At 41.5% G+C, this 26,278-nt stretch overlaps 1 protein-coding gene across 2 annotated transcripts in view; it reads right to left on the bottom strand.

The window, feature by feature from the left end:
* Nucleotides 1-26,278, bottom strand: part of KDM2A (lysine demethylase 2A) — an 87,018-nt gene that overhangs the window by 7,959 nt on the left and 52,781 nt on the right. For both annotated transcript variants that reach the window (XM_079787534.1, XM_079787535.1), the window contains exons 9-16: nt 26,061-26,214; nt 24,978-25,093; nt 20,645-20,771; nt 16,697-17,091; nt 6,322-6,405; nt 4,544-4,813; nt 3,867-3,998; nt 2,305-2,394 (exon numbers count right to left, since the gene is read on the bottom strand). In XM_079787534.1, the coding sequence (XP_079643660.1) occupies nt 2,305-2,394; nt 3,867-3,998; nt 4,544-4,813; nt 6,322-6,405; nt 16,697-17,091; nt 20,645-20,771; nt 24,978-25,093; nt 26,061-26,214 (1,368 nt within the window). The remainder of the gene's footprint in view (nt 1-2,304; nt 2,395-3,866; nt 3,999-4,543; nt 4,814-6,321; nt 6,406-16,696; nt 17,092-20,644; nt 20,772-24,977; nt 25,094-26,060; nt 26,215-26,278) is intronic.

Raw genomic sequence — 26,278 nt, 5'->3', positions numbered from 1 at the left:
TCATTCACCATTTGGACTAGGATGCAAAACCCGAGAGCAGTCACCACAACAGACCTTCAGCTCCACCCGTGTCTCAGCTCACCTCTACCAGTCTGCTTCTTCCACTCAGCACCCCACCCTATCCCTAGAGACCAAGGGCAGATATGAGACAAAGCAGAGAATGAGAACCTCTGTGAGAAACCGCACTATTCCCAGAGGAATCTGCTCTGGATGGAAAGGAGGAATTCAGGTTGTGAAGACAACCTTTCATAAAGGAACACAACCTCATCCCATGCCACTTTGCTCTCCAGCCTCCTGTCCCTTTCTGGAGCCCACCTTGGCTATGTTGCGATAAAGCCTAATTAACATGTTTCACTAGGTTTCATAGCAGTAGTTGATTTTCGTGAAGGAGAAGACATTTTCTGTCCCTAAGCAATAATCCTCCTCCTTTTTATCCTCACATTTTTAGTGCACTATGGTTGGAAGAGAATAACCACCTTTTGGGTGTTGGCTTTTACCAAACATCAGAAGGTGAAACTAAAATACAGACCTGGCAACCCATCTGCTACAACAGAGAAGTAAACGCCCGCCACTACCAGTAAAGACAAATGTAAAATCTGCTAGTATGAAAAAACTTGGTCCTAGCCCTGTCCTGGTCGCTCAGTTGTTAAAGCATTGTACCGATGTGTCAAAGTTGTGGGTTTGATCCCTGGTCAGGACACATACAAGAATCAACCAGTGAATGCATAAATAAGTGGATCAACAAATCAATGTTTTTCTCTCTCCCTCATCAATAAATTAAAAAAACAAACAAGCCCGGCTGGTGTGACTCAGTGGTTGAGTGCTGACCTATGAACCAGGTCATGATTCAATTCCTGGTCAGCGCACATGCCCGGGTTGTGGCCTTGATCCCCAGTGTGGGGCCTACAGGAGGCAGCCTAGCAATGATTCTCTCTCATCATTAATGTTTCTATCACTCACTCTCCCTTCCTCTCTGCAATCAATAAAAATATATATTAAAGAGAAACAAAAACAAACCCAAAAAAAAACAAAACAAACCTGTTCCTAGTATAAGAACTTGAAATACAGAGAATTCTAGACTAGTCAACTCTAGAAATCTTTGTCCTCAAAGATATTTAGACTGAAAACTCAACTAACTCACTGCCTAGGGCGAAAGAAATAGAAAGACAAGGGCACTTGTCTCCACTCCTACACAGTGCATCTAGAGGAGACCACCGGGGCCCGGATGACGGACACTAGACCAGCTACCTTCTCTGCATGTGCCCTTAGCAGGTCTTGTCTTGCCAGCCCCAGTAACCAGAGTCCTTTTGGCCCTTTGACATTACTGGCGACCATTGGGCCAGCAACCACAGCTGCTCAGGGCCAAGGTCATGGGACTGGTCTCCTCTGGGGGAGGGGCTGCCTCTGTAGGACACATTTGGGCCTATGGGCAGACTTTCTGTGAGCACAAAGGTGAAGATGACAAAAATGTGAACCTGCTTAACTGGAAACTCCAGCACACCACTGTATTTCCCAGCTACTTCAGATCTCTGCTAAAGTTTCACGCCACAGCAACCCTGCTCAAACAGCCCAGCTGTGGTTCCTCTTTTTCTAGGGCCCCAGATTGTATAAGAACCTTAGCCATTTGCAGACCCCAAGTGGAACAATATTCAATAACACAAAAACCAAACATTAAAAACTCAAACAAAAGCCGAAACCGGTTTGGCTCAGTGGATAGAGCGTCGTCGGCCTGCGGACTCAAGGGTCCCAGGTTCGATTCTGGTCAAGGGCATGTACCTTGGTTGCGGGCACATCCCCAGTAGGGGGTGTGCAAGAGGCAGCTGATCGATGTTTCTCTCTCATCGATGTTTCTAACTCTCTATCCCTCTCTCTTCCTCTCTGTAAAAAAATCAATAAAATATATTAAAAAAAAACAAACAAAAAGCCCTCAAACAAAAGGCCCAGCTGGCATGGCTCAGTGGTTGAGCGTCGACCTATGAACCAGGAGGTCATGGTTCTACTGTTGCGGGCTCAAGCCCCAATGTGGGGCGTGCAGGAGGCAGCCTATCAGTGAGTCTCTCTCACTGATGTTTCTGTCTCGCTCTCCCTCTCCCTTCCTCTCTGAAATCAATAAAAATATATTTAAAAATAAAAATAAAAACTCAAACAAAAGAAAAAATAATTAACTAAAGGGAAAAATATAAAAAAATTAAAAAATATCCCTGGATCAGAAAAACCATGTGAATACAGTTGCAAAGGCAAACACCTCCTAAGCTTGATGCTTCCTTTCTTCTCACAATGCAAATCTGGATAAAGTTCCCTTACCTGGGCTTTCTCTGAGCTGTCCTCCTGGTAGCACTTGGGACACTCCCAGCAATTTGGCAATTCCTCGTTAAGCAACCCCTCTCCATCCATCTATAGGTAGACAGGGATGTTAAAAATCTGTCTCATTACAAAAAAAAAAAAAGCAAAAAAAAAAAAAAAAAAGCAAAAAATAAAAATAAAAAAAAGCAAAAAATAAATAAAAAAGCAAAAAATTAAAAAAAGCCTGTCTCTTAAGCCTCCTTTATTAAACACTAATCACCACATGGTTAGGAAGGACCTTGAAGAGTTACCCATTTCTAAATACATTGGCTCATAAGAGAAAGAACGAGAGCCATTTAGTCTCACATCACCACAGGGAAACGCTACCCTCACTCTTGGTTACTTGATCAGTCAGGCTCTATGAGGAAATCCTGAGTGTGGGGTCTCTTCTCTTGACACATATACTCCAGAGGGTCTCATGCCACTTTGCAAAAGGAACGGAACACACAGGAATGGTGCCAGACCCAATCTTAACAGTGGGGCATAGTTATGACTGCTTGGGTTCAGACACAGGGGCTTAGTCTCTGTGGTTCAGTGTTCTCAATGTAAAATGGGGATAAATATCAATACTCATTTTGTAGGGATGTGGTGAAGATTAAATTAATTATTACATAAAGTGTTTAGATAAATGCCTGGCATGTAATAAATGCTCCATAATTACCATTATTATCGTGGAGATAACATCCTATTTTATCGATTTTAAATGCATATTTTTCACATTTGAATCTTTCTGAAATTGGGCTGCTTCTCATAATTAACAGTGCTTTATAATCATTGTCATCCAGGTGCAGTCATGATATAATTGACACCTCTGGGAAGACCAAAAAGTACCAGCACCAATGCTTTTTAGATTTAAAGAAATATAAAGAAATGAGGCAGACCCAACTTCACATAGTTCTTAGAGATTAAACAAGGGAATGCATGGAAACCAGCAGCTCTCCGTCTCAGCTGCACATCAGAATGATGTAGGAAATTTTGAATGCCTCAGCCCAGGTCTGGGCTAGAAGTGTTGACTCAATCTCTGGGATCTGAACTTCCATATTACTTTTTTAAAGCTCCTCAGCTGTGCACTAAGCCTGATACAGACTGAGCACTCATTAAATGTTATTAGCTAATGTTATGACTCTCACTGCTTTTTAGGAACTAATATCCAGTGATAGAATGAAGTATGCAACAAAAGATGCTTACAGCCATGAAACATTCCAAAACAGACCTAGAAGTTCCATGATGGCCTGGAGACTCCAAACACAGTCTCTACAGGCCAGAATGTAAGCTCCCTGCGGGCAGAAATCTGGACTTTTCTGTGTACTGGTCTATCCTCAAGGCCTAGCACAGTGTATGACACACAGTAGAGACATTTGGATCAAGGGTAGATGTTACATCACTACATGACCCACAGCTGATGACCCACAATATGGATGCTGGCAATTTCTTGTGACATATATTCCAGTTTCCTCTGCTCCACTGTTTCTTTAGACACTCTATCAGCTGAGACCTCAGGAGTCCCTTAGGCTTCTACTCACCTGGAGGCAGCCAGGATGAACAATCTCATTGCAGATACAGCATTCCATGAGTTTCTTTTCAAAGTCCTGTGTCTCCTCATTTTGATCCACTTCTCCACAGAGGGAGCATGTGACTGAGTGAGGCAGTCTGGGCTACAAGAGGACAAAGATAGAAACCAAGAAAAGAGCAGACTTAGATCCTTATCATTTCAGCTTCCCTTTAACTGAGATGGGCAATTTGGTTCCTGTGACTCTATAGTAAACACGTAGGGAACATGGAGACCAGGTAGAGAAGTGGCTGAGGAAGAAGATGGGGCGGGGGTCGGGGAGATCAAGTAGCTACAGACCAACAGACCAACAGAGATCAGTTTATTTTCAGTGAGCCGGTCCTGGTCTTGGGGTCCTTTCTTTTCAATCCACTTAAAGAGGGAGGGGACAGATAGCAGTGATTTGCCCTTCAAATGATGGTTTCTCATTTGAAAACTGGATATGGCTGAAAGATTTAGTACTAGCTAAGTTTTAGTACTGGATGTTCCTTCACAACCCAGGGAGAAAAGGGACAAAATGAAGAAAGCTAAAAAGAGAGAGTAACTTTTTCTTTCCAACTCTCAAGTCTCAATAACTTTATATTACGCGTATTTCAGTCCCTTTGGCACCACCACCCCTCCCCCAAATTCTTTACCCAGTAGGTCACTCACTGCCAAGCACTGCCGGAGGACACAGGACTGCTTCATACGACCAGGCCCTCCAAACTTCTTCATGTCCCTGCAGTAGTGGCAAACACCACATTCTCCTTGCACACAGGCTTTGCACTTTCGACATCGTACTCGTCTCCGCCGGGCTCCAGACACTATGGGGGAGGCAGCAGCTGGCCTCACAGGTGTTAACCGTGGAGCTGGTTTCATAGTGTGAGGCTTTGTGATGGGGATGGTAGGAACCCGCACCTTTGGCCGGGTGGGGAATTTAAGCTGGGAAGAGAAAGCAGTGAGGTCAAATATATCAGGTAGCTTTAAGGACTAGAGAAGGTAGAAGATTACATGGCTTGGCAAACTATGGCCCATGGAGAAATCTGCCTGTTGCCTGTTTTTTTTGTAAATAAGTTTTACTAGAACACAACCACGCGCAGTTGCTTATGTATTGTCTATGGCTGCTTTTATGTGCACTGGCAGAACTGAGAAGTTGCGACAGAGACTGTATGGCCTGCAAAACCTAAAATATTAATCTTTATTATCTACATATTACCTTTACTGAAAAAGGTTGCCAATTCCACCCTAGCTGGTTTGGCTCAGTGGACAGAGAGTCATCTTGCGGACTGAAGGGTCTCAGGTTCGATTCCGGTCAAGGGCACATGCCCGGGTTATGGGCTCAATCCCCACTGGTGGGTCGTGCAGGAGGCAGCCAATCAATGATTCTCTCTCATCATTGATGTTTCTCTCTCCCTCTCCCTTCCTCTCTTAAAATCAATAAAAATATAATTTTTTTAAAAAAGGTTGCCAATTCCTTCAGACACATCTCTCATGCTGTTGAGCTTTCTAGGTACCAGTCACTTCAGGGGCCCTCCGACATTTCCTTATCCTGAATATTACTACTCAGAATATACTCCTAAAGAAGACAATCAACTACTTGAGGGTGAGGCAGGTCTTGTTCATTTCTGTATTACTCTCAATCCAAGTATAAAACCTGTATATAGCAGACACTCCAATAACACAGAAATGACTAAATTATTTTGAGGCAACCCTATGTGGCCAAGTAGAGGCCAAATGGGACCCCTGCACCTAGGTAGGAGGAGACAGTTCTTTAAAGACATCTTTCAGCTACACACCTTTATATTCTACCTAAACACTCCTAAAATGTGATGGCCCTGCAATTTCAGCTTTGGGAACACCAAAGAAGGGCCAAACTCACGAGCAGAATCAGAATGCTATCACTTACTTTTATATAATAACTTTGACAAAGGACAATGTGGGGAAAAATTATTCAGGGCCTAACTGAAAAGTCATCAAAATTCACAACTGACAATTTATTAGCTAATGGGTAATTCCTATCTTCTCTTTTCAATTTGATAGTGAAAAGTCCAAATTAAGAGGAAACTTGAGAATGTGGTCTCAATTCAACATAGAAACACCCTGGCCTTTTAAATATATATGTAATTATTTTAACCAGTTTTAAATCATTCTGTGGAAATAATTATGTCACTGGGCCAGAGGATAGGAACTGGTCCATTCTGGTGAACAAATGCATACCTTGGCATTCGAACTTGGAGACAGGTCTCCTAGTTTGATAGTTTTATTAAGAGCGTCACCTCCAAAGATAGCCAATTACCCTGACCTAAGAGTCAGAACAAACTGAGGAATGATTTTCAGTCCCTTTATATTAATGCGCCAAATGCTTCTAGTTGTCCTTTTTTCTTCCAGAATAATAATGGTCAGACAGCAAATACTTTAGAACCTGAAGGTCAAGAAGAATAGTTTCTTACCTTATCCCTTTTTGGCCACTGTACTATAGGGACTCCAGTGAGGGCTAACTTGGGATCACTGTTGGCAAGCTCCTCCAGCAAAACCTAAGGGTAGGATAGAAGAAAAGAGGGCACAGTGAACAAAGAGCCCATCACTCCTTAGCCTTAGTCCCCATAAGCACCAAGGGGAAGGCCAGGGAATCAGCTGTCTCTATTTTCACTTCATTATAGACTCGCTGCAGAACAAGTAAATTGAAACGAAAGAGAAAACTTAAACTAGTACAATACTGTCAAAACTTTTATCTTTGTTCCCAACCTGGTTCTTGTGTACGCACTATACTGTTGACACTTTCACTGAAGCAGCTAGCTACCCTGGTGACAAGTGTTATTTGTCACATTAGTTCTACAAATGACAGTAAAACTTTACTTCACCCCTTTACTTTTTCAAACCAGTTAATGAATACTGCCAGATAGCAAGTACTGACTTCAATTTGCAGCTGTCAGCAAAATGGCAAAAAAAAAAAAAAAAAATATATATATATATATATATATATATATATATATATATATATATATATATATTGGCTAATACTGAATTAATAATATGAATAGCAGAGTCTTAATGTCCAGCTCAACCCAGGGCTCTGTTCTTCTAAGGCTGATTACAGAAATCTCAACCTTAAATCTCTCTCTCTTACACACACACACACACACACACACACACACACACACACATGCGCGGTCAATTATTTGCCTTTATTCCTATAAATAGGGCAGGAACAATCTTAGGGACAATAGTTCTCTCATGGCTTTAACCAATCTAGTTTGAATGACTTAAGGAATAATACCACAGTAAGAAACTGCCACTTAAGTGAATCACAGTGGTTGAGTGTTATTTTGAAACCTTTAAAGTTTTACAGACAGAAATTTCTGAATTCCAAACCTAGCAGGATGAAATCCCTCTTACCTCATGAGTCTTAAAGTAATGACACCATCAAAAGAACACACATCCAGAAGTGACATGATTCCTTAGGTGAATATAGGATATTAACTGTTTAGAGAAAACTAAACTTTGATCCTGGACAGGTCAGTATGCTTGGGCCACCTTTAATAATCACTCTCATACCCTTGTGGGCTCTCAGCCTAGAGACCAAAACTTTCTGAAGCAGGAGGCATTTCCTTACCAAGCATTTTCTTCCTGAACCTAAGGATCATGTTCCAAATCCCAGAGTTGGGACTCAGAAAGACCCTTTAACTCATACCCAGGAAGCTTCTCTATGAAGATCCCCCTTTGCCAAGCCTCCAGATGCCTTTCCCCCTCCCCCAAACTGATTTAATTTCCAGCCGTTTTATTTACTCTGAGTTGCTATGGCACCCTATTCTGGAGCCTCCTGTTAGTACCACACTGCGTGGGGGTAAAGAGGCAGGGTGCGGTGCCTCAGGGGACAAGACTCTGGTATGGGCTCTAATCTCCCTGGGGTGAAAAATTCAGGTCCATTCAAAATGTGTGCTTGAGAATGCACAGCTCCCCTCCCCCACTTCGCACTGCTGAGGAGTAGGACTCTGCCCATTTCCTCTCCCCGAGAGCTCAGAGCTGTCCACAAATAGGGACTTTCCACTTTCGGCAAAACAGACGGCACTGAGAGATCCGCAACTGTTGGACTGTTTAAGAGTAGAAAAGGAGGCTAACTGTTCACCAAAAGCCGTCTAGTGCTACCAGCAAGGTTTTTGTGGGGAACAGGGGAGGTGGAGAAACTGTGTGGGGTGGGGAGGAAGTGGGAGGAGGGGGGCTGTTAACACATACAGACTCAGTTACTGGGGTCTGTGTGGGTGTGGAGGGAAATGCAGATTGCCTTCCAAGCCTTATTTTGCTGGGGCCATACAACCAAGCACACCCTGTTTTCATGGAAAAAGACTCCAGCTGAGGCTCTTCATGAAACCATATAAAGAAGCCACCAACCTTCACCAGAGGGGGTTTGGGACAGGGAGCGGGGGCGGAATGCAGAAAGGCTAACGCCTATCTAGAATCCTGGTTTTGAGGAGAACATTCAAACACAAGCCTACACCCCACACAGCACAGGAAGGGGAAGAGAACAGCGACGTCTGGGCAGAGAAGGGGAATGGATTCCCAAAAGCCAAGCGACCCAATTCAGAAGCACATCCCACAAGGCGAGGAACAAGTGCAATGACGGCTCCACCAACATGAAGTAACCTAAGCATTGTCTTGGACTCGCCCGGCAGACAGTCCTTCTGCCTTTTCGCCAAAGTCCCCACAGTTAAACACACCCTGAACCAGGAAGGGTTTGCCGCCCGCCCGCCCGCCCGCCCGCCCGCCTGACCTTGTGTTTCTCGTCCCTCTGGAGTGCTGAGGCTTTTGGTTGAAGTTTCCCCAGCGTCTTTGTTTTGTTTTCTGTATTGGAAGTTGTGCTGAAGGAGTTAGGTTTTCTGCCTCTTGGAAAATCCGATTTAATTGAAAATTCTGAAATCTCCCGGAGTACATAAGGCAGGACAGTCCAGGCTACCCAGAGGGAGCAGTGTGCAGCGCTCAGAGCTCCTTCCAGAGACCTTCAGCTCAGCCGCGGCTTCCTCTGCCTGCGAACAATGCTGCTGCGTCACCCACATGCAGCTCCCAGAAATGCTTTGCAACGGAAGATGGCAGGGGGGGGGGTGGGGTGGGGAGAGCTGGGCTCGCCGGCAGAGGGCCCAGGCAGCCTGCTGCAGAGTCGGGAGGGAGGTGCTCTTCAAGCCTCTCTTCCTGGCCATTGGAGGAGAGCCTGCCTGAGGAGCTGGGCCGAGCACCGCCCTCCTGCTCCCTCCCACCGCCACTGCAATAGGAGAACCAGGGGTGGCCCGAGGGCGCTGCTGGCCGACTTTGGCAGGCGCCAGCCAGAGGGAGGGAAAGCTTTAACCCATTCGGTATCTGGTCCCGCATTAGTCCTTGTATCAGTCCACACCCTTCCCTTCAGGGTCACCTCTTATTGTTAGTTAGCCAGCACTCTCCAGATTGCACACACAGGACTCTTCCTGCTCTCTCTCAAGCACAGCGAGTGGCCTGAAGTTCCGCCTCGGGAAGAGCCAGGCGGAAGCTGAGCCTCTCTGCAGGCACCTTCTCTCCTCTTACTTATATGACTTGCTTCAACTGCCCTCACTGCTGCTCTCCCAGCCCAGAATACAGAACCAGTATACAGGTTTCCAGAAAAACCTTCAGGAATGATACATTCCAACGAATATAGAGATATTCAAAACAATGTGTCTGTTTAACATCAACTGTCTACAACAGATGCCTGTCTCGGGTTGCGACTGGGAGCCACCATGTAAGAGTCATGCCTAGACAGCTCTTTTGACAAAGTCAAATTATCTGAGGTGTGACCTGAGGTCAGGGAGCCAGCAAATGTGTATTTGCCAGTCTCCTGAGACCTTAACTTATCGTGCTTATTCTGCTCCTCAGATTATCCCACCTTCAGGACACCAGCACTCAGCACATTTCCTAGTCTAGTGGTTTGTCCTGACTGCCTCTTCTTGATTCCCTAGATAAAGCAGCCCCGCATCCTGTCAGACGCCTCGATGCCACTTCTGACAACCACTGGAGTGATGCATGTCACCCACTCTCCTTGCACCAATCAGAAAGGGTGAAGCTCTGAACAAGCAGTCGCTCAGGCTACAGAGGATCATATTTTGGGTCGAGATTTATTTAATTTTTAATTTTTAAATGTAATCTTTAGACTCTCAGAAATGTAACCTGAGTTTTCTGAAAATTACAGAAGCTGCATTGAAATAAACGTTTCAGGCTACCCTAGCTCTCACCACTGGGAATTCTTATTTATTCTCAGCATGGCTGTTTCAGTGAGTTTCTAGTACAGTCAGTAGTCTAGTATCTTTCAGGGGCTGCATACTTTAATTTGTATAGTAGTCTGCCAAAGAAAGGAGGGACTTTTGTGTTCTTAGGTGGAGCTCTTCCTGGAAATATTTATATGGTCATTCTATCCTAAATCTCTTCTTTGCACTTATTCTTAAGACTCAAAGACTCAATCAGCCTATTCTATTATGTGTGAAAAACTTTCCTTATGTGACATCCCTCTAACCAACTGAGCTATCCGGCCGGAGCAGAAAATGCTTATTTTGATCTTAGTGCTATCTAACTTAGAGGGATGATAAAATACAAATACTTAAGAGAAACATGTTACGCTGAAACAAAATACAAGTTCAAGTTGTAGCAAGTATAAATTCTTGGAAGCTACAGGAAAGAACAAAAACAGATAGGGCACTAGGAAACACTCCAAGTAAGTCTCCAAATCACAAATTAATAGGCCGCCCCCCCCCCCCCGCCATTAATTCAGAATAAAAGATAGGCAACAAAGATCAGAATTAGCCCTGACTGGTATCGCTCAGTGGTTACAGCATCGGCCCATGCATTGAAGGGTCTTGGGTTCGATTGCTGGTCAAGGGTACATACCTGGGTCGTGGGTTCGTTCCCCGCCGCAGGTTGGAGTACATACAGGAGGCAACCAATTGATGTGTTTCTCTCACATCCATGTTTCTCTTTCTCTCTCTTTCTCAAATAAAATGAAATTGATCTGTTCATTCAAAAAAAATTTTAAAAAGATCAGAATTATTAAGAACATGACATTACATAATACAGAAATATAATGGAAATATTATGAAGACTAAATCTATTTTAACCTACTCTATATACCTTTTTAAAAAAAGATTTTGAAATAGATTTTTAGAGGGAAGCATTGATGTGAGAATGAAACATTGATTGGATGCATGTCCCCTACCGGGGATTGAACCTGGAACCCGGGGAATATGCCCTGACCAGGAATCGAACTGGCAACCTTTCGTGTACAGGACAACACCTGACCAACTAAGCCACACTTGGCCAGGGCTAACCTATATGCCTGTAACTGAGTTAAATTATTTAAAACTTTCTACTCAATAAGAATGTGAATTATTACAAATATATTGTTAGTAAGAATTGCAAATGAAGTTTTATTTATACAGGTTGCTTTCCCCCACTCCTAATCTGATTTATTGGATTAAGATCTAATTATACTGGGTCCTCTACCAGTTATTCTCTTTATTAATATCATATAAAGAAAATTTCTGTTCAGTGCTTCTGTATTTATTTGTAACCAAACTCTGGCTTCAATCCCATCATACTCCTGGGATGGAGTCTAGGGTAAATTTTTAGACCATAATTACAAAATAAAATGTTAGAATTTTAGATCGGAGCAGCAGTAGCCTATTGAACCACAAAGTACAGTTTTCAAATTTATAAATTGAGAGCTTTTACCACCTACATAATATTGAGGTAATCAATTTGTATCATCTAACAGGCAAGTTTATTAACTGGTGAATTAAGAAGACTGACATCTTCTTCCCCCAGGACAGAATCTACCACTGGACCCTCCCTGTGTGCTCTTAGTGCCCTCTGTCATGCACAGCATCTGTGAACCTAAAATGCACTGACTTTCTTAGCCCACTTAAATGCCGTTCCACCACTGGACTGTAAGCCCCTTGAGGGCTGAGTCCCTAAAATGTTTGTATATTTATTCCAACACTAAGCATGATTCCTGGCACTGACTAGGCATCGTTCAAAGTAGCAAAATAAATGAATTTCAAAGATTTGTAATATCTAATTTTTTCTGTAATAATACTATTTGTTAAATACTTTACTAACATCATTAATTTTCCTAACAGCCCCACTGAGGTAGATGTTATTTATACAGGAAAAACAGGCTTTGCCCCAAAGTCAAATGGTTGTCAAGCTTATCTACTAGTAAATGCTTTAAGAGCAAACAGGAAAATAGAAAAATATTCAACAACACTGAATTTTTCATTAAACGAGTTAGGCACATGTGTACTTTTGTTTTTTAAATCCTTACCCGAGAATATTTTTTCCATTGATTTTCAGAGAGAGTGGGAGAGAGGGAAAGACAGAGAGAAATATCGATGTGAGAGAAACACATCGATTGGTTGCCTCTTGCACGCGCCCGACCAGGGCCAGGACAGGGAGGAGCCTGCAACCGAGGTAGGTGCCCTTGACCAGAATCGAACCGGTGATCCTTCGGTCGGCAAGCCGATGCTCTATCTACTGAGCCAAACCAACTAGGGCTATATTGATATATTAAAAGCGTCTTTTACAGATATTAAGATCTTCTTTATTACCAAAACAAACACAAACAAAACAATAAAGTCTGATTAAAACTCAGTCTTCCAACTGACTCCCACCACCTTGCTGTGACCCACTGTCAGCAGTTGATGTGCCCTCCTCTGCCCCCCTGCCCCCTTCACAATGCACATACAAAGGGACTCTTTTTCTTACATTAATGGGACTGTACTATACACACTGCTCCAGGTCCTTCCTCTTTATTCAGCGTCTATCCAGGACACAACTTCTCAATTTTAGAAATGTGAAATATCTCACAGTAGGAGAGAATTCCATTCTATTTTTAGTCTACTTTTAGGATTCAAGGTTATCCACACTCCTCTTAATCAGAACTTTACACATACTAATTACTTTCCCTTGAATTTTACCATTAAGTCAACACTTTTTAATCGAATCCCCTTCCAACTCTATATTCTATGATTCACTCTTCATCACTGTAGAATTTAACATTTTGGCATCTTCAAAGCCCTTTTACCACATCACTAAAACGGACTTTTCTTCCAGAGAATATGTTTATGAACATCTCATCTCACCACTTTTTCTCTCCTCTCTTCTGCCAGTTATTTGCGGCTCTCAACAAAACCAATAGACTACAACAAAAACCAATCCCTTCCTCTGCAGGAAGGGTAAATGATGCTTGCTTCTGTCCTCCACTGCAGTGTAGCCTTCTGTGCTACAAACACTAAGTTCTCTAGCACTATAGTCTCTAGTTGTGTAGTTATTCGGCACTTACCCAACCCAATGCTTTTTTTCCTTCAGATTTTCAAGTGATTCAAGCTCCAAACTCACTATTATCTGAAGCTCAGATTAAATATAGTCAAACGTAGGAATAATTAATTCATTTGATCTTTTTTAAAAAAACATCTCATTGATATCAGAGAGGAAGGGAGATGGAGAGAGAGAGAAATATCAATGATGAGAGAGAATCATTGATTGGCTGCCTCCTGCACGACCCACACAGGGGATCGAGCCCATAACTTGGGTATATGCCCAGACCGGGAATTGAATCTGTGACCTCCTGGTTCATAGGTTGACGCTCAACCACTGTTGTCATGCTGGCTGGGCAATTAATTTGATCTTAAGTGAAAGTACCTGCAGAGCTGGGATCTGAAGTTGTTGTCTTCTGATTATGATTATGGTATTGGTTAAACAAAAGAAGTTGTGGAAAAGCCTCTGCAGGGGAAATTCAAACATTGTCAGCCTATGCAGTCATCTTAACTGTCAATTGGTTCCTCATGCTCTGGTCTCTGTGACATTGTATCTTAGCCAGCAGTGGCAGCCATGTTTCTCATGATTCCTGATAAACATAAGGATGCTCTCTCTAGACACTTTTATAATGCTAAGAGTCCTCCTCTTTAGATGTATCTTCTAAACTCATTGCCCTTCTAGTAGCCTCCTTTTACATTGCTTAATATTAACGACAAATCGTTGAAAATTTCCTCTTACCACTCTGCCTCCTCAAACATTCTTATTTAACTACTTAGGTAAGAGAGTTTGCCTATTTTGATCATGATACTTGACCTTGTACAAATGATTAGCAGATTATAATATGGCTTCCTAAAACTGGATTCTGGATATCACTATAGACATCACTTAGGATTGAAAATATATTTTTCTTTTTCATGAATCAGAAATACCCAGGCCAAAAGAATGTTAGTGAGATATAAATTAAGGAATCTTTCTTCTTAGGGTTCTTAAAGGCAATTATACAAATTACTAAATTCCCAAAGTCATAATTTTATGTTTCCCACATGTATCCATGATGGAATGGCTACATAAAAAAAAATTCTGGCCCTAGCTGGTTTGGCTCAGTGGATAGAGCGTCGGCCTGCAGACTGAAGGGTCCCGGGTTCGATTCCGGTCAAGGGCACATACCCAGATTGCGGGCTCAATCCCTAGTGGGGGGCGTGCAGGAGGCAGCCAATCAATGAGTCTCTCTCATCATTGATGTTGTTACTCTCTCTTCCTCTCTAAAATCAATAAAAATATATATATTAAAAAAAAAACCACACCAACTTCTGTAGAAAGAAAAAAAGACATTACACTCAAATTCTCAGGAAAATATACTTATATGTGTCTGATCACAATGGAAAAGAAAGAAACTAAGTGTCCTTTGATTACTTAAGGATGGGAAGTGAGTCTGAGATCTAGCTTGTGAGTCTGGAAATGTATGGCTATGTTTGTTTTGTGCTATGCATTAATCATTATAGAAACAGGACTGCACCTATCTCGAACTTTGTCATTTCCTCCCCTAAATACAAGGTAAAGTGATGCCACTTGCCTCTTCTAGAGCAAACCTTATAAAACCAAACTATAAAACCAATTGTCCAGGGAGAGAACCAACTTCACCAGGTTAGACTCCTTTTAGCCTCTCTAATTTTTTAAAAAATATGTATTTTATTGATTTTTTACAGGGAGGAAGGGAGAGGGATAGAGAGTTGGAAACATCGATGATAGCGAAACATCAACCAGCTGCCTCCTGCACACTCCCCACTGGGTATGTGCCCGCAACCAAGGTACATGCCCTTGAGCGGAATTGAACCTGGGACCCTTGAGTCTGCAGGCTGATGCTCTATCCACTGAGCCAAACCGGTTAGGGCATAGCCTCTCTAATTTTCACCTTTCTACTGATGCATAAACAATAAGATATAATGAAAATTCAATCATAAAAAGAAAAAAAATTTCAGGTCCTATTTCAGTCTTTGAAATTCTTTCCTGAGGTAGCTGCAAAAGGTAGGAAGCACTTCAGCTGGTTAGTGGTGACCAAAGAAAAACCTGAATCAGGAATGGGAAAAAAAAACCTTCTATGAGATATTTAGCCCATCTATCTTAAGGTGACAAAATTATTCCCTATAATCCTTCTGAGGCTTAAAATAATCTATGACAAGTTTTAAAAATAACACTTATTACAAATTGTGAGCTAGCTTTCTAATACACATAACCCAACCAAGTTTGGTTTTATAAGGTTTGCTCTAGAAGAGGCAAGTGGCGTCACTTTACCTTGTATTTGTAAGCCCTGCAACCAAGACATAGTTCCAGACACTGACTTAAAACTGTTATTCCCAGCTTTACATTTGTTGGTGTTCATTTTAATGGCTACCTATGAGAAAATACTTAAAAGAGCTCCCTCCAGTTCAGAAGGCTCAAATCTGTATTCCTTAAAAATAAACTCATTTTGCCCGGCTAGCATGGTTCAGTGGTTGAGCGTCGACCTATGAACCATGCATGGTTCGATTCCTGGTCAGGGAGCATGCACATGGTTTGCGGGCTCAGTCCCCAGTAGAAAGCATGCAGGAGGCAGCAGATCAATGATTCTCTCTTATCATTGATGTTTCTCTCTCTCCTATCCCTTCCTCTCTGAAATCAATAAAAATATCTAAAAAATAAGAACGTATTTAAAAACAAAACAAAACTCATTTCTTTGAGACCAACACATGAGGGGTGGGAAAGGCTTTCAAGATTGCTAATACTGGGAGATCTATCTTTTTTTAAAAAAATACATTTTTATTGATTCAGAGAGGAAGGGAGAAGGAGAGATAGAAACATCAATGATGAGAGAGAGTCATTGATTGGCTGCCTCCTGCACGCCCCCCACTGGGGATCGAGCCTGCAACCAGGAATATGCCCTTGACTGGAATCGAACCCAGGACCCTCCAGTCTGCTGGCCGATCTCTTGGGAAAAAAAAAAAAAAAAGAAAGACATATAACATGAAGAAACTTGATACAATAGGTTGCATTATGTTTAAAATGGTATTTAGAACTTGCCCAAATATATTTAAGTCTTAATACTAGATAAATTTGAAGCTAAATATGCTAAACCTACTTAATATAACCCAACATAAAACAATTTCTTTCTTCTGCTTGGGGTAAGACTGTTAGACATTGTTACTGGCCACATTTGTTCTGAAATAGGCCTGTTTATCTGAGGGTAACTTAAGTTTAAAGTAATATTTCTTAATATAAACACTTTCTCAGGCTCTTCTTTAAAGATTTTTAGGATCAGCCTGCAATTTGTGTTTTTAAGACTAAATTTAAGTCCTAACTAAAGATACAAATGTTAGTATTTTTACAACAGCACCTCTTTTTAGGAACTGAAACACTATGCAGTAATAAATATATACATAATTTCTGTTAAACCAGAAATTATTCACAATTTCTTTCTCAGAATCCAGAAATTGGCACCTCTAACCAGAATAGTTGCTGTCATACAACACAAGCAACTCTTACCTTTACATCAGCAATGAGAGCATCTTCATCTTCTATCCCTGTAGGGACACATTTCTTGTGCAGTGGCAGAGACTCCAACTTGTCCACAAGGCAGCGAAGGCCTTCGAGCTCAAAATGGGTGAGATGCACCTGCCTGTCCTTTCGGGGACTACACTGGGGATCCCACACTTGGCCATTGTGAGAGCCCCGGCTAGAGTCAGATGATGAGTCTCCAGACAAGCTTTTCTTCAGACTTGGAAGACTTCGGCAAGTTTTGCCCAGTCCATCATAATCCAGGTTGACCCCATTGGCTACAGGGCTAGTGAGGACAGAACGCCTACTGCTCAAGCGCCGGGGTTCTCGATCCACTGCTTCTTCATCTCCATTTCCAGATTCCAACCCATTTAACTCCAAATCTGTTGGTATGAGAAAAAAATGCAGTAAGAACAAGCCATTTGGCCAATATGATCAATGAGAGAAATAGGCAGCATAGGAGGGACCTTCAAGTTATAAATAATGAAGTTGTAACACGTTTAAAATGATCTCTCCTTATTCCAACACCCATATGTCCATTGTTAAAAATCATGGCTATAGGATTTTCAGAAGATTGAGAAGAGCCCAGTTTTGTGTGCTAAAAATAAGTTACCTATGAAAATTACTGTAAATTAGTTTCAAGTTCAAACTCAAATTTGGGGTTATGATTTAATTACCTTTTTAAAAATTAGACAGCAGGAAGCACATACTAGTATACTTAAAAAGTAGTTTTGTAAACTAAGAATTGAGCTACTATAAGACCCACGAATCCATCTTCTGGGTATCTACCCCAAAAATTTATTCATAAAGACATTTGTACTCCCTATGCTCATTGCAGCATTATTCACCATAGCCAAGACATGGAAACAATCTAAGTGTCCTTAGATGGATACAGACAATGAAATACTACTTAGCCATATATATATATGTGGGATGTAAAACTGAAAGCAATAAACAAACAAGCTCAAACACAGACAACAGTATGGTGGTGACCAGAGGAGAGGGGAAGGGGGGTGAGAGGAAGATGAAGAATGTAAAGGGGGCCAAATATATGGTGATGGAAGATGATATGACTTTGGGTAGTGGGCACACAATGTAATATACAAGTTATGTATCATAGAAATGTACAATTGTAACCTATGACTCTATTAACCAATAATACCCCAATATATTTAATAAAATATTTTTAAAAAGACACATACCAGACAATTCATTCCTTTCTTGAGGAGTGAAGTAATAATAAACTCAGACAAAGATGATATCCAGAATATTTCATTTAGCCTAGTAATTCACATCTGGGTAGGAGATCAGCTATTTTTTTTTTGAATGGTATATTTTTATTTATTTTATTATTTTTTTTAAATTTAATATATCTTTATTGTTCAGATTACAATTGTTTCTCCTCCCCCCCCCCCATAGGTCCCCTCCACCCGGTTCCCACCCCACCCTCTGCCCTTACCTCCCCACCACTGTCCTCATCCATAGGTGTACGATTTTTGTCCAGTCTCTTCCCGCACTCCCCACACCCCTTTCCCCCTGAGAATTATCAGTCCACTCCCTTTCTATGCCCCTGATTCTATTATATTCACCAGTTTATTCTGTTCCTCAGATTTTTAATTCACTTGATTTTTAGATTCACTTGATAGATATTTGTTGTTCATAATTTTTATCTTTACTTTTTTCTTCTTCTTCCTCTTCTTAAAGAATACCTTTCAGCATTTCATATAATACTGGTTTGGTGGTGATGAACTCCTTTAGCTTTTTCTTATCTGTGAAGCTCTTTATCTGACCTTCAATTCTGAATGATAGCTTTGCTGGGTAGAGTAATCTTGGTTGCAGGTTCTTGCTATTCATCACTTTGAATATTTCTTGCCACTCCCTTCTGGCCTGCATAGTTTCTGTTGAGAAATCAGCTGACAATCGTATGGGTGCTCCCTTGTAGGTAATTAACTGTTTTTTTCTTGCTGCTTTTAATATTCTGTCTTTTGCTCTTGGCATTTTAATTATGATGTGTCTTGGTGTGGTCCTCTTTGGATTCCTTTTGTTTGGGGTTCTGTGCGCTTCCTGGACTTGTAAGTCTATTTCTTTCACCAGGTGGGGAAAGTTTTCAGTCATTATTTCTTCAAATAGGTTTTCACTATCTTGCTCTCTCTCTTCTGGCACCCCCATAATTCTGATATTGGTATGCTTGAAGTTGCCCCAGAGGCTTCTTCCACTATCTTCAAATTTTTGGATTCCTTTTTCTTTTCTGGTTGAGTGTTTTTTGCTTCTTTGTATTTCAAATCTTTGACTTGATTCTTGCGTTCCTCTAGTCTGCTGTTGGGTCTCTGTATAATATTTTTTATTTCAGTCAGTGTATGTTTAATTTCTAGTTGGTCCTTTTTCATATCCTCGAGGGTCTGGCTAAATTTATCGGCCTTTTCTAGGAAATTCTTGAAAAACCTTATAACCGTGGTTTTGAACTCTATATCCAGTTGTTTGTTTTCCTCCATTTCTTTCGTTTGTGATCTGTTTCTTTGTCTCTGCATTTTCGCTGCTTCCCTGAGTTGGTAGGGTAGCTTTGTGTGCTAGGTGTCCTATATGGCCCAGTGGGTTGGCCTCCCCAGTTACCTGAGGTGGACACTCTTGGTGCACCCCTTTGTGGACTGTGTGTACAGCCTTGTTGTAGTTAAGTCTTGATTGTTGTTGGTATCACTGGGAGGAATTGACCTCCAGGCCAGTTGGCTGTGAGGATCAGCTGTGTCTACATCGGGAGAACTTCTGTGCTGGAGACACTCTTATGAGACAAGACTTGCAAAGTTGCAAAAGCCTCTGTGCTCAGCTTGGATGGGGTGGAGTCTCAGGGCTGAGCAGACAGTCTTGGCTTTCTGTCAGCCCTGCCCTATGAGGCCCCTGGGTCTCAGTGTCCCTCGGTAATCACTGCAAGCACCTCTGAGAGAAAGCCGCCCTCGAGTTTTGCCTGCTACCAGACAGTCCAGTTTCTCCCCCAATGAATCTGGATTCCCAAATTCTTGCCCGGAACTGGAGTTCAGCACAGTCGTGAGCTTCTGGTTCCCTCCAGCTAGAGAAAGCCAGCAGCACACTCAGCAGTTAGTCCTCTCTGCGCGCACTTGCGCGCGCGCCTCCAGACCTCTGCTTTTCGCGGCTCCCCTGAGTTTCCGCCTGACAGTCCAGATTCCCCCTGTAAGAGCCTGGGTCCCCAGGGGCTCGCCCGGAACTTGGGTTCAGTGCAGTCGGAACTGGGGTTCAGTGCAGTCGGGAGCTTCTGACTCCCTCCCACTAGGGAAAGCCAGCGGCAACCTCAGCAGTCGTCTCTGCGCGCACACGCGCGCGTGCCTCCAGACCCCTGCCCTCCGCGGCTCCCCCGAGTCTCCGTGTGCCTTTCTCTCTACCTGACTGTACAGACTCCCCCCGTATGAGCCTGGATCCACAGGGTCTTGCCCGGAACTGGGGTTCAGTGCAGTCGGGAGCTTCCTTCTCCCTCTCGCCAGAGAAAGCCAGCCAGGCACTCAGCCGCCCTTCCTCTCTGCACGCGTGTCTCCGTACCTCAGCCCTTTGCAGCTCCTCTGATGCTCCGTGAGCTTTTCTCTTTCCTTCTAGTTGTAGAATTTCCACTCAGCCAGCTTTCCTGTGGTTCTGGATGATGTCCATTCTGTCTTTTAGTTGTAGTTTTGAAATTGTTGTGTGAGGCAGCAGTTTAGGTGCTTATCTATGCCGCCATCTTGGTTTTCTCTCGAGATCAGCTATTAACCAGCATTCAACTCCAATGACTAAATTTGGTACTTTCAGGTAGATAAGTAAAACAAAAAACAAAAAAACAAAAACCCAGAAAATAAAATAAAAACAAAACTATTGAGCAATAGCCTGCGGAATATTCTTGGCCACACCCTCAGTCCTGCAGGGTGTCTTGAAAGTTCATATAGGCAGAACACTTACCCATGCTGAGGGACTCTTTCTGAAATTCCTTGGTTAGGTGGGAGCGGTTGGTTATGCAGTACACATAGCGCTCCAACACATACCAACACATCTCATAGTAGAATGGATAGCGAAACTTATTTGGAACCTACAGGAGCAAAATAATGAGAAAAGAAAGCTGATATCAATTTTAAAAGCGAGTTAGATAACTGTATCACTGCAATAATTAATCTAGAAAAAACTCTCTAGTCAACGTGAAAACCCAGGCTGGTATTTTCTATCTGACAACTTGGAAAATGTTGATCTTGGGAAACAATCACTAAAGACAAAAGGTACTTGGAAAGACCATTCAGAACAACCAAAAAACTGACATTATTTATAACTTCTGAGTAGGAAAGCATCAAAAAGAAGTTCTGGGACATCAAGTTACCATGTAAGACACAATATACTTAATTGAGAAAACTGTTTTAGAGTCCTTAGAATACAAAGACCTGTCAAGCATCTTGCCTTTACTATAGTTCTACTCTGAATAAGAAGGCCATGGAATAAAGAATCTAATGGAAAAACAGAACGTGAAATTAAGTTATAAGTTTTTATTATGTCCTTACATCTATGAAAATATAAGTAGAGACTCATTCTCTAGCTATATCCAGTTCAGGACACAAGACTGAATATTTTCCCTGCTATCAACTCTCAGCTTGCCTGTCTTGTACTTTGTAGTTTGCCAAGATGTTATGTCCACAAATCAAGATTACTGTTCCACATGGCCTAATCAGTCACTATCTTTAGTTTTCTTTCCATTTTCCCCAAAAGTGGCATGAAATTATTTCAGCTAAGTAATAATAAAAAGAATTGTCCTTTAGATCTACCAAAGCCAAGGAAAAGGCAAATCCGTATGTATTATTATTCAGTGAAGAAGACCAGTGATGGGGACTATCCTAAATATAGTTTGTTGTCTTCATTTAGAGAGGCCACCTTTCAGAAGAATAAGCAAAACAACATTTTAAAGACTGTTCTAAATATGCAATTCCTGAGAATGTTCCCAACTCCTTTTCAAAGCTCCATGTCAGGTAGTCTTCCTAAATCAAGGTGATCTGGATGCGAGTCCCTTTTCAAAACCCTTCACCAAGAAAGGGTACAACTCAATGGTAGAACATGTGACTGCAAAACCCTTCAACAGGTCACAGGGCACTTTCCTCATCCCAAGGCAGGGGAGGCATGTACTTCTCATTAGTTTTCCAACACAGAGAAGCCAGGCTCTGGGTCTGGGTCTCTTACGTGGCTACAACAAGAAGAGGTTTCCTCCTCTCTTATTTAAAAGTCAAATTAATTTACTTCTCGGTAGATAGGGGGATGCACCACAAAAATTAATAAATAGATGATCTCCCCAAATTAAAGCCATTTGGGACTCTTCAGAACTGAGTAATACTGATAAGGAAAAAAAAAAAAATATATATATATATATAAATAATAGGACATTAAACTTTTTATTTTTTACTTGAACTCATCAGATTATATTAGTAATAGTCAAGATATCACATACCCATCCTGCCTCGTTACATTTTACCTATACTGCCAGACACCAGAGAGCATATCAATTTCTGAGACTGGGTTCAAATTTTTTGCAAAAAATTTTTAAGGTCCTCATTACGAAATTATTGATCCTTTAAAGCACTATCAGGAGAATAATTAACCAACACATAAGTTTATATAGTATATTTCTACACTGGCATGGCAAAAGTAACCAAAGCATTGCCTTAAATTTATATTTCTTTCATAAAACATCTTTTTATATTCTCCTTCAAACTTTGTAAGTTTATAGATCAATAATATATTAAACATATACCAGGTTGGTATTTAGTACATAAAAGATTGATAGAAAGCATTTAAAAACAAAACACTGCTTCATTTTATAGAAACATAGAAGGGTTCCTTATTTGAAATAACAGAATTAAGCCATACTTAAGAAAAATGGAATAATATGTAATAATATTAACTCCTAGAGGCCTGATGCACGAAATTCGTGCAAGGGGCTCAGCCCTCGCAGCCCCGGCTGCCTCAGCCCTTGCAGCCCCAGCTTCGTCTGGAAGGTCGTCCAGGTGGTCGTTCTGCTGTTCGATCTAATTAGCCTATTAGCTTTTTTATTATATAGGATTATCACAATTTCAAACTTATTAAAATCCTTACTATCTTTTGTAGTTTCATTATGCTTAATAAATAAGCAAAAGTTCACCTTTAGATAATTCATTTAAAAAGCACCATATCCTCTCTTAATTCTACTAATAGGGCAATCTCTGTAACTCTAACGGTACCAACCTTGTGTTAAGATACGTAGAGGCCCAGTGCATGAAAATTCATGCACTGGAGGGGGGTCCCTCAGCCTGGCCTGCCCCCTCTCACAGTCCAGGAGCCCTCAGGGGCGGGAGGCGACCCGGCAATCAGGGGAAGATGACGCTCCCATCACACCTCTGCTGCTGCCACTGCCAGCAGTACAAGCCTCGGCCAGCCCTGGTTACTTGAGCCTCGGGCGGCCCTGGGCGGCTGGGCAGCCGCCATCCAAGGCTTGCCTGGCATCTCGGGCTGGCCCTGGGCAGCAGGGGGTCTAAGGGGACTGGGGGACTCCGGAGGCGGGCACGCAGAGTGGCTGGACCCGCCTGGGGGCAGGCACAGCCGTGCCACGCGCCTGCTGCCCTGGAAGGGCTGAGGGGACCTGGCGCCGCTATCTCGTGGCTGTGGGCGCTGCCATCTTTGAGGGCATGACAGTCAATTAGCATATTCCCTCTTTATTAGATAGGATAAGTAGTTCCTAACCAAAATAAATGTTTCAAAATAGACACCAAAATAGTTAACTGACCATGTTCACAGTAAACAGGCCAATACCTATTCCTTCTAAAAGTTGTAAATTCTTTACTAACTGCTATTTTTAATTTTAAAAACTTTCAAGTCTGCCCTGGATGGTTTGGCTCAGAAGATAGAGCGTCTGCCTGGGGACTGAAGGGTCCCGGGTTCGATTCTGGTCAAGGGCACATGCCTGGGTTGCAGGCTCCTCCCCAGTAGGGAGCATGCAGGAAGCAGCCAATCAATGATTCTCTCTCATCATTGATGTTTCTCTCTCTCTCTCTCTCTCTCTCTCTCTCTCTCTCTCTCTCTCTCTGAAATCAATAAAAATATATTAAAAAAACAACTTTCAAGTCCACCAAAAAGTTTCAAGTGAGGTACCATGAAGACTTCTCTAAGATTCACCAATTGTTAACATTTCTCCATATTTGCTAATCTCTATTCACATATGCTGTTATTTGCTGAACTACTTCAGAGCAAGTTATGAACATCACGTGCCCTAAATATTCTGTACTCTAATTGCTGTTTAATGTCAAAATATTCTGTACTCTAATTGCTGTTTAATGTCAATACCATTTATACTTCAATCACATACAGATATAATTCAGCCCTTACCAACTAGGGTCTGCTAAAGAATTGAGCCTATTTACCCCTAAGGCATGGGTCAGCCAGCAAGTAGCAGCTGATGGATTTGGTCAGCTATCTGTTTTATAAGGCCTGTGAGCTAAGAGTGTTTTTCACATTTTTAAATGGTTGAAAAAATACCCTAAAAGAGCATTTGTGACACAGGAAAATTATGTGAAATTCAAATTTGTGTCCATAAATAAAACTTTATTTTATTTAAGCCATGCTCATTCTTTTAAATATTTCATTCTACAAGGCAGAGGTAGAAAATAGACAGATATTGTATGGCCCACAAAGCCTAAAATTTCTACTATCTGGTCCTTTACAGAAAAGGTTTGCTAAATCCTGCCTTAAAGTACCTACTGCATGTAATGAACTAACTTTTTTCCTATACATCTAGAATGAAATCAGTTCTGTACCATCCAAAGGAAAACAGAAAACAAGACACACAAATCATTTTCTACAATACTTAATTCTCTCATACATTTCTCTCAGTTGAGAAAGGAAGTATACACATTTCTATATTAAACTACAATAGTTTGAGTGTTAGTAAAGAAAGATACATGAACTTAAAGTTGTGGATCTTGAGTTGATAAATCCCATTACAACAAATTATTCTAAGAGCATAAAAATGAAAAACATGGCTCAAGAGACAATCCAATGTCTACCTCTAGCCCCATAAAAATCTGCGATACCAAGAACCACTAGGAATTGGAGTCCCCCAAATCAAGCATGCAGATATTAAAACTTTTCTTTCAGTGTTCCCAAAATGTGAACACTGCATTTTAATTCAAAGAAAAATTAAAGTTTTGAGATAGACTATCAATGAATCTCTAATAACATCTAACTGGAGTAATCTTGTTCACATCAACTGTTATACAGAATTACTTACCCGTGTCCGATCTTCAATGTTGTATATTTTTAACTGCATGGGGATATTGAAACTGTGCAAAAAATTGCCTCCAAACACTAACGTGTCTGTAGGAGTATACACAGCATGAATCCAGCCTAGAAGAAAGGAAATGAAGGGTAGTAGCTGTAAGCACACATTATAAAATGGGCTCTCTCAGAGAACTAGTACAAGATTCCTACACCACACTTTTTTTCTGTCTCTTAGTGGTTGGTCAGGTTATTTAATCTCTTGCAGTTTCACTATCCTCTATAAAACATAAATTATACTTTACATGCTTGTTGGTAAGCATTAAATGAGAAAATGAATGTAAAGTGTTTCGCATATATATATTTTTAAAGCCTTGTCGAAACAAGGCCACCAAAAATTTTGGTTGCCTCCCCCCAAGAAAATTGGAGAGAGAGAGAGAGAGATATAAGAAACTTTTAATAAATGCTGCTTCTATTTATTGGAGTACCTACTATGATCAGGCTCAGTACAAGAGTTTACATGTATTCTCATTTACTCCTCACAACAAAATAAAACAGAGATTTAAATACTTGACAAAAGTGGTTTAGCAGGTAAATGCAGTCAGAATTCTAATACATTTCTGTGACCCTAAAAGCTATGCTCTGAGTACTTACTTTGGAATTAATGACCTGATAAAAAATATCACTGATTCAGCACTTTCTCTAGCCTTCACAGCCATCCTTTAGAGGAGTAGGTAGTTCTTTTTTATTTATTTATTTATTCTTTAGAGGAGTAGGTAGTTCTTAACCTGGGGTTGTATATCACCTGCAGAACTGGTTTTATCTAGAGATTCTGAATTTCTAGGGCTAATGTGGGGCCCAAACATATAGATCTGAAAAGCATCCATTGGCAATTCTGATATATACCTTTAGTGGAAAATCACTGCCTTTAAAAAAAAAAAAAATCTCAGCATCCACTCAATAACAACAGGAAAGGACACTGTTGTTTCTGCCTACCCCAGCATCATAATCATTGTTGGTAGTAATGCATCAATTCCTTTTGACTTAAGAAAAAAAGTGGCTAGAGTAGATAATCCACTTTTCCTATCCTGCTTACCTGAGGGAATGACGAAGGTATAGCCCTGCTTGAGCTCAATGCGCTGGCAATCTGACACCCGGTCACCCAGAAAGATGTCTCCCTGTTTCCCTGACAGCAGCCAATTCTCGTACAGCTCCAGGTTGTGGGCTGTAGGGGGGATGAGCCAGAAGACCTGTGAGTTAAAAAACTTCAGTCTGTTAACAGCCATTGACATGACCCAGTCACCCCCTCAACTG

This window comes from Cnephaeus nilssonii (genome assembly GCF_951640355.1).
Source record: "Cnephaeus nilssonii genome assembly, chromosome: 13".
NCBI lineage: Eukaryota > Metazoa > Chordata > Mammalia > Chiroptera > Vespertilionidae > Cnephaeus > Cnephaeus nilssonii.
The sequence above is the reverse complement of the archived record's forward strand: the minus strand, read 5'-3'. Positions and strand labels throughout refer to the sequence as shown.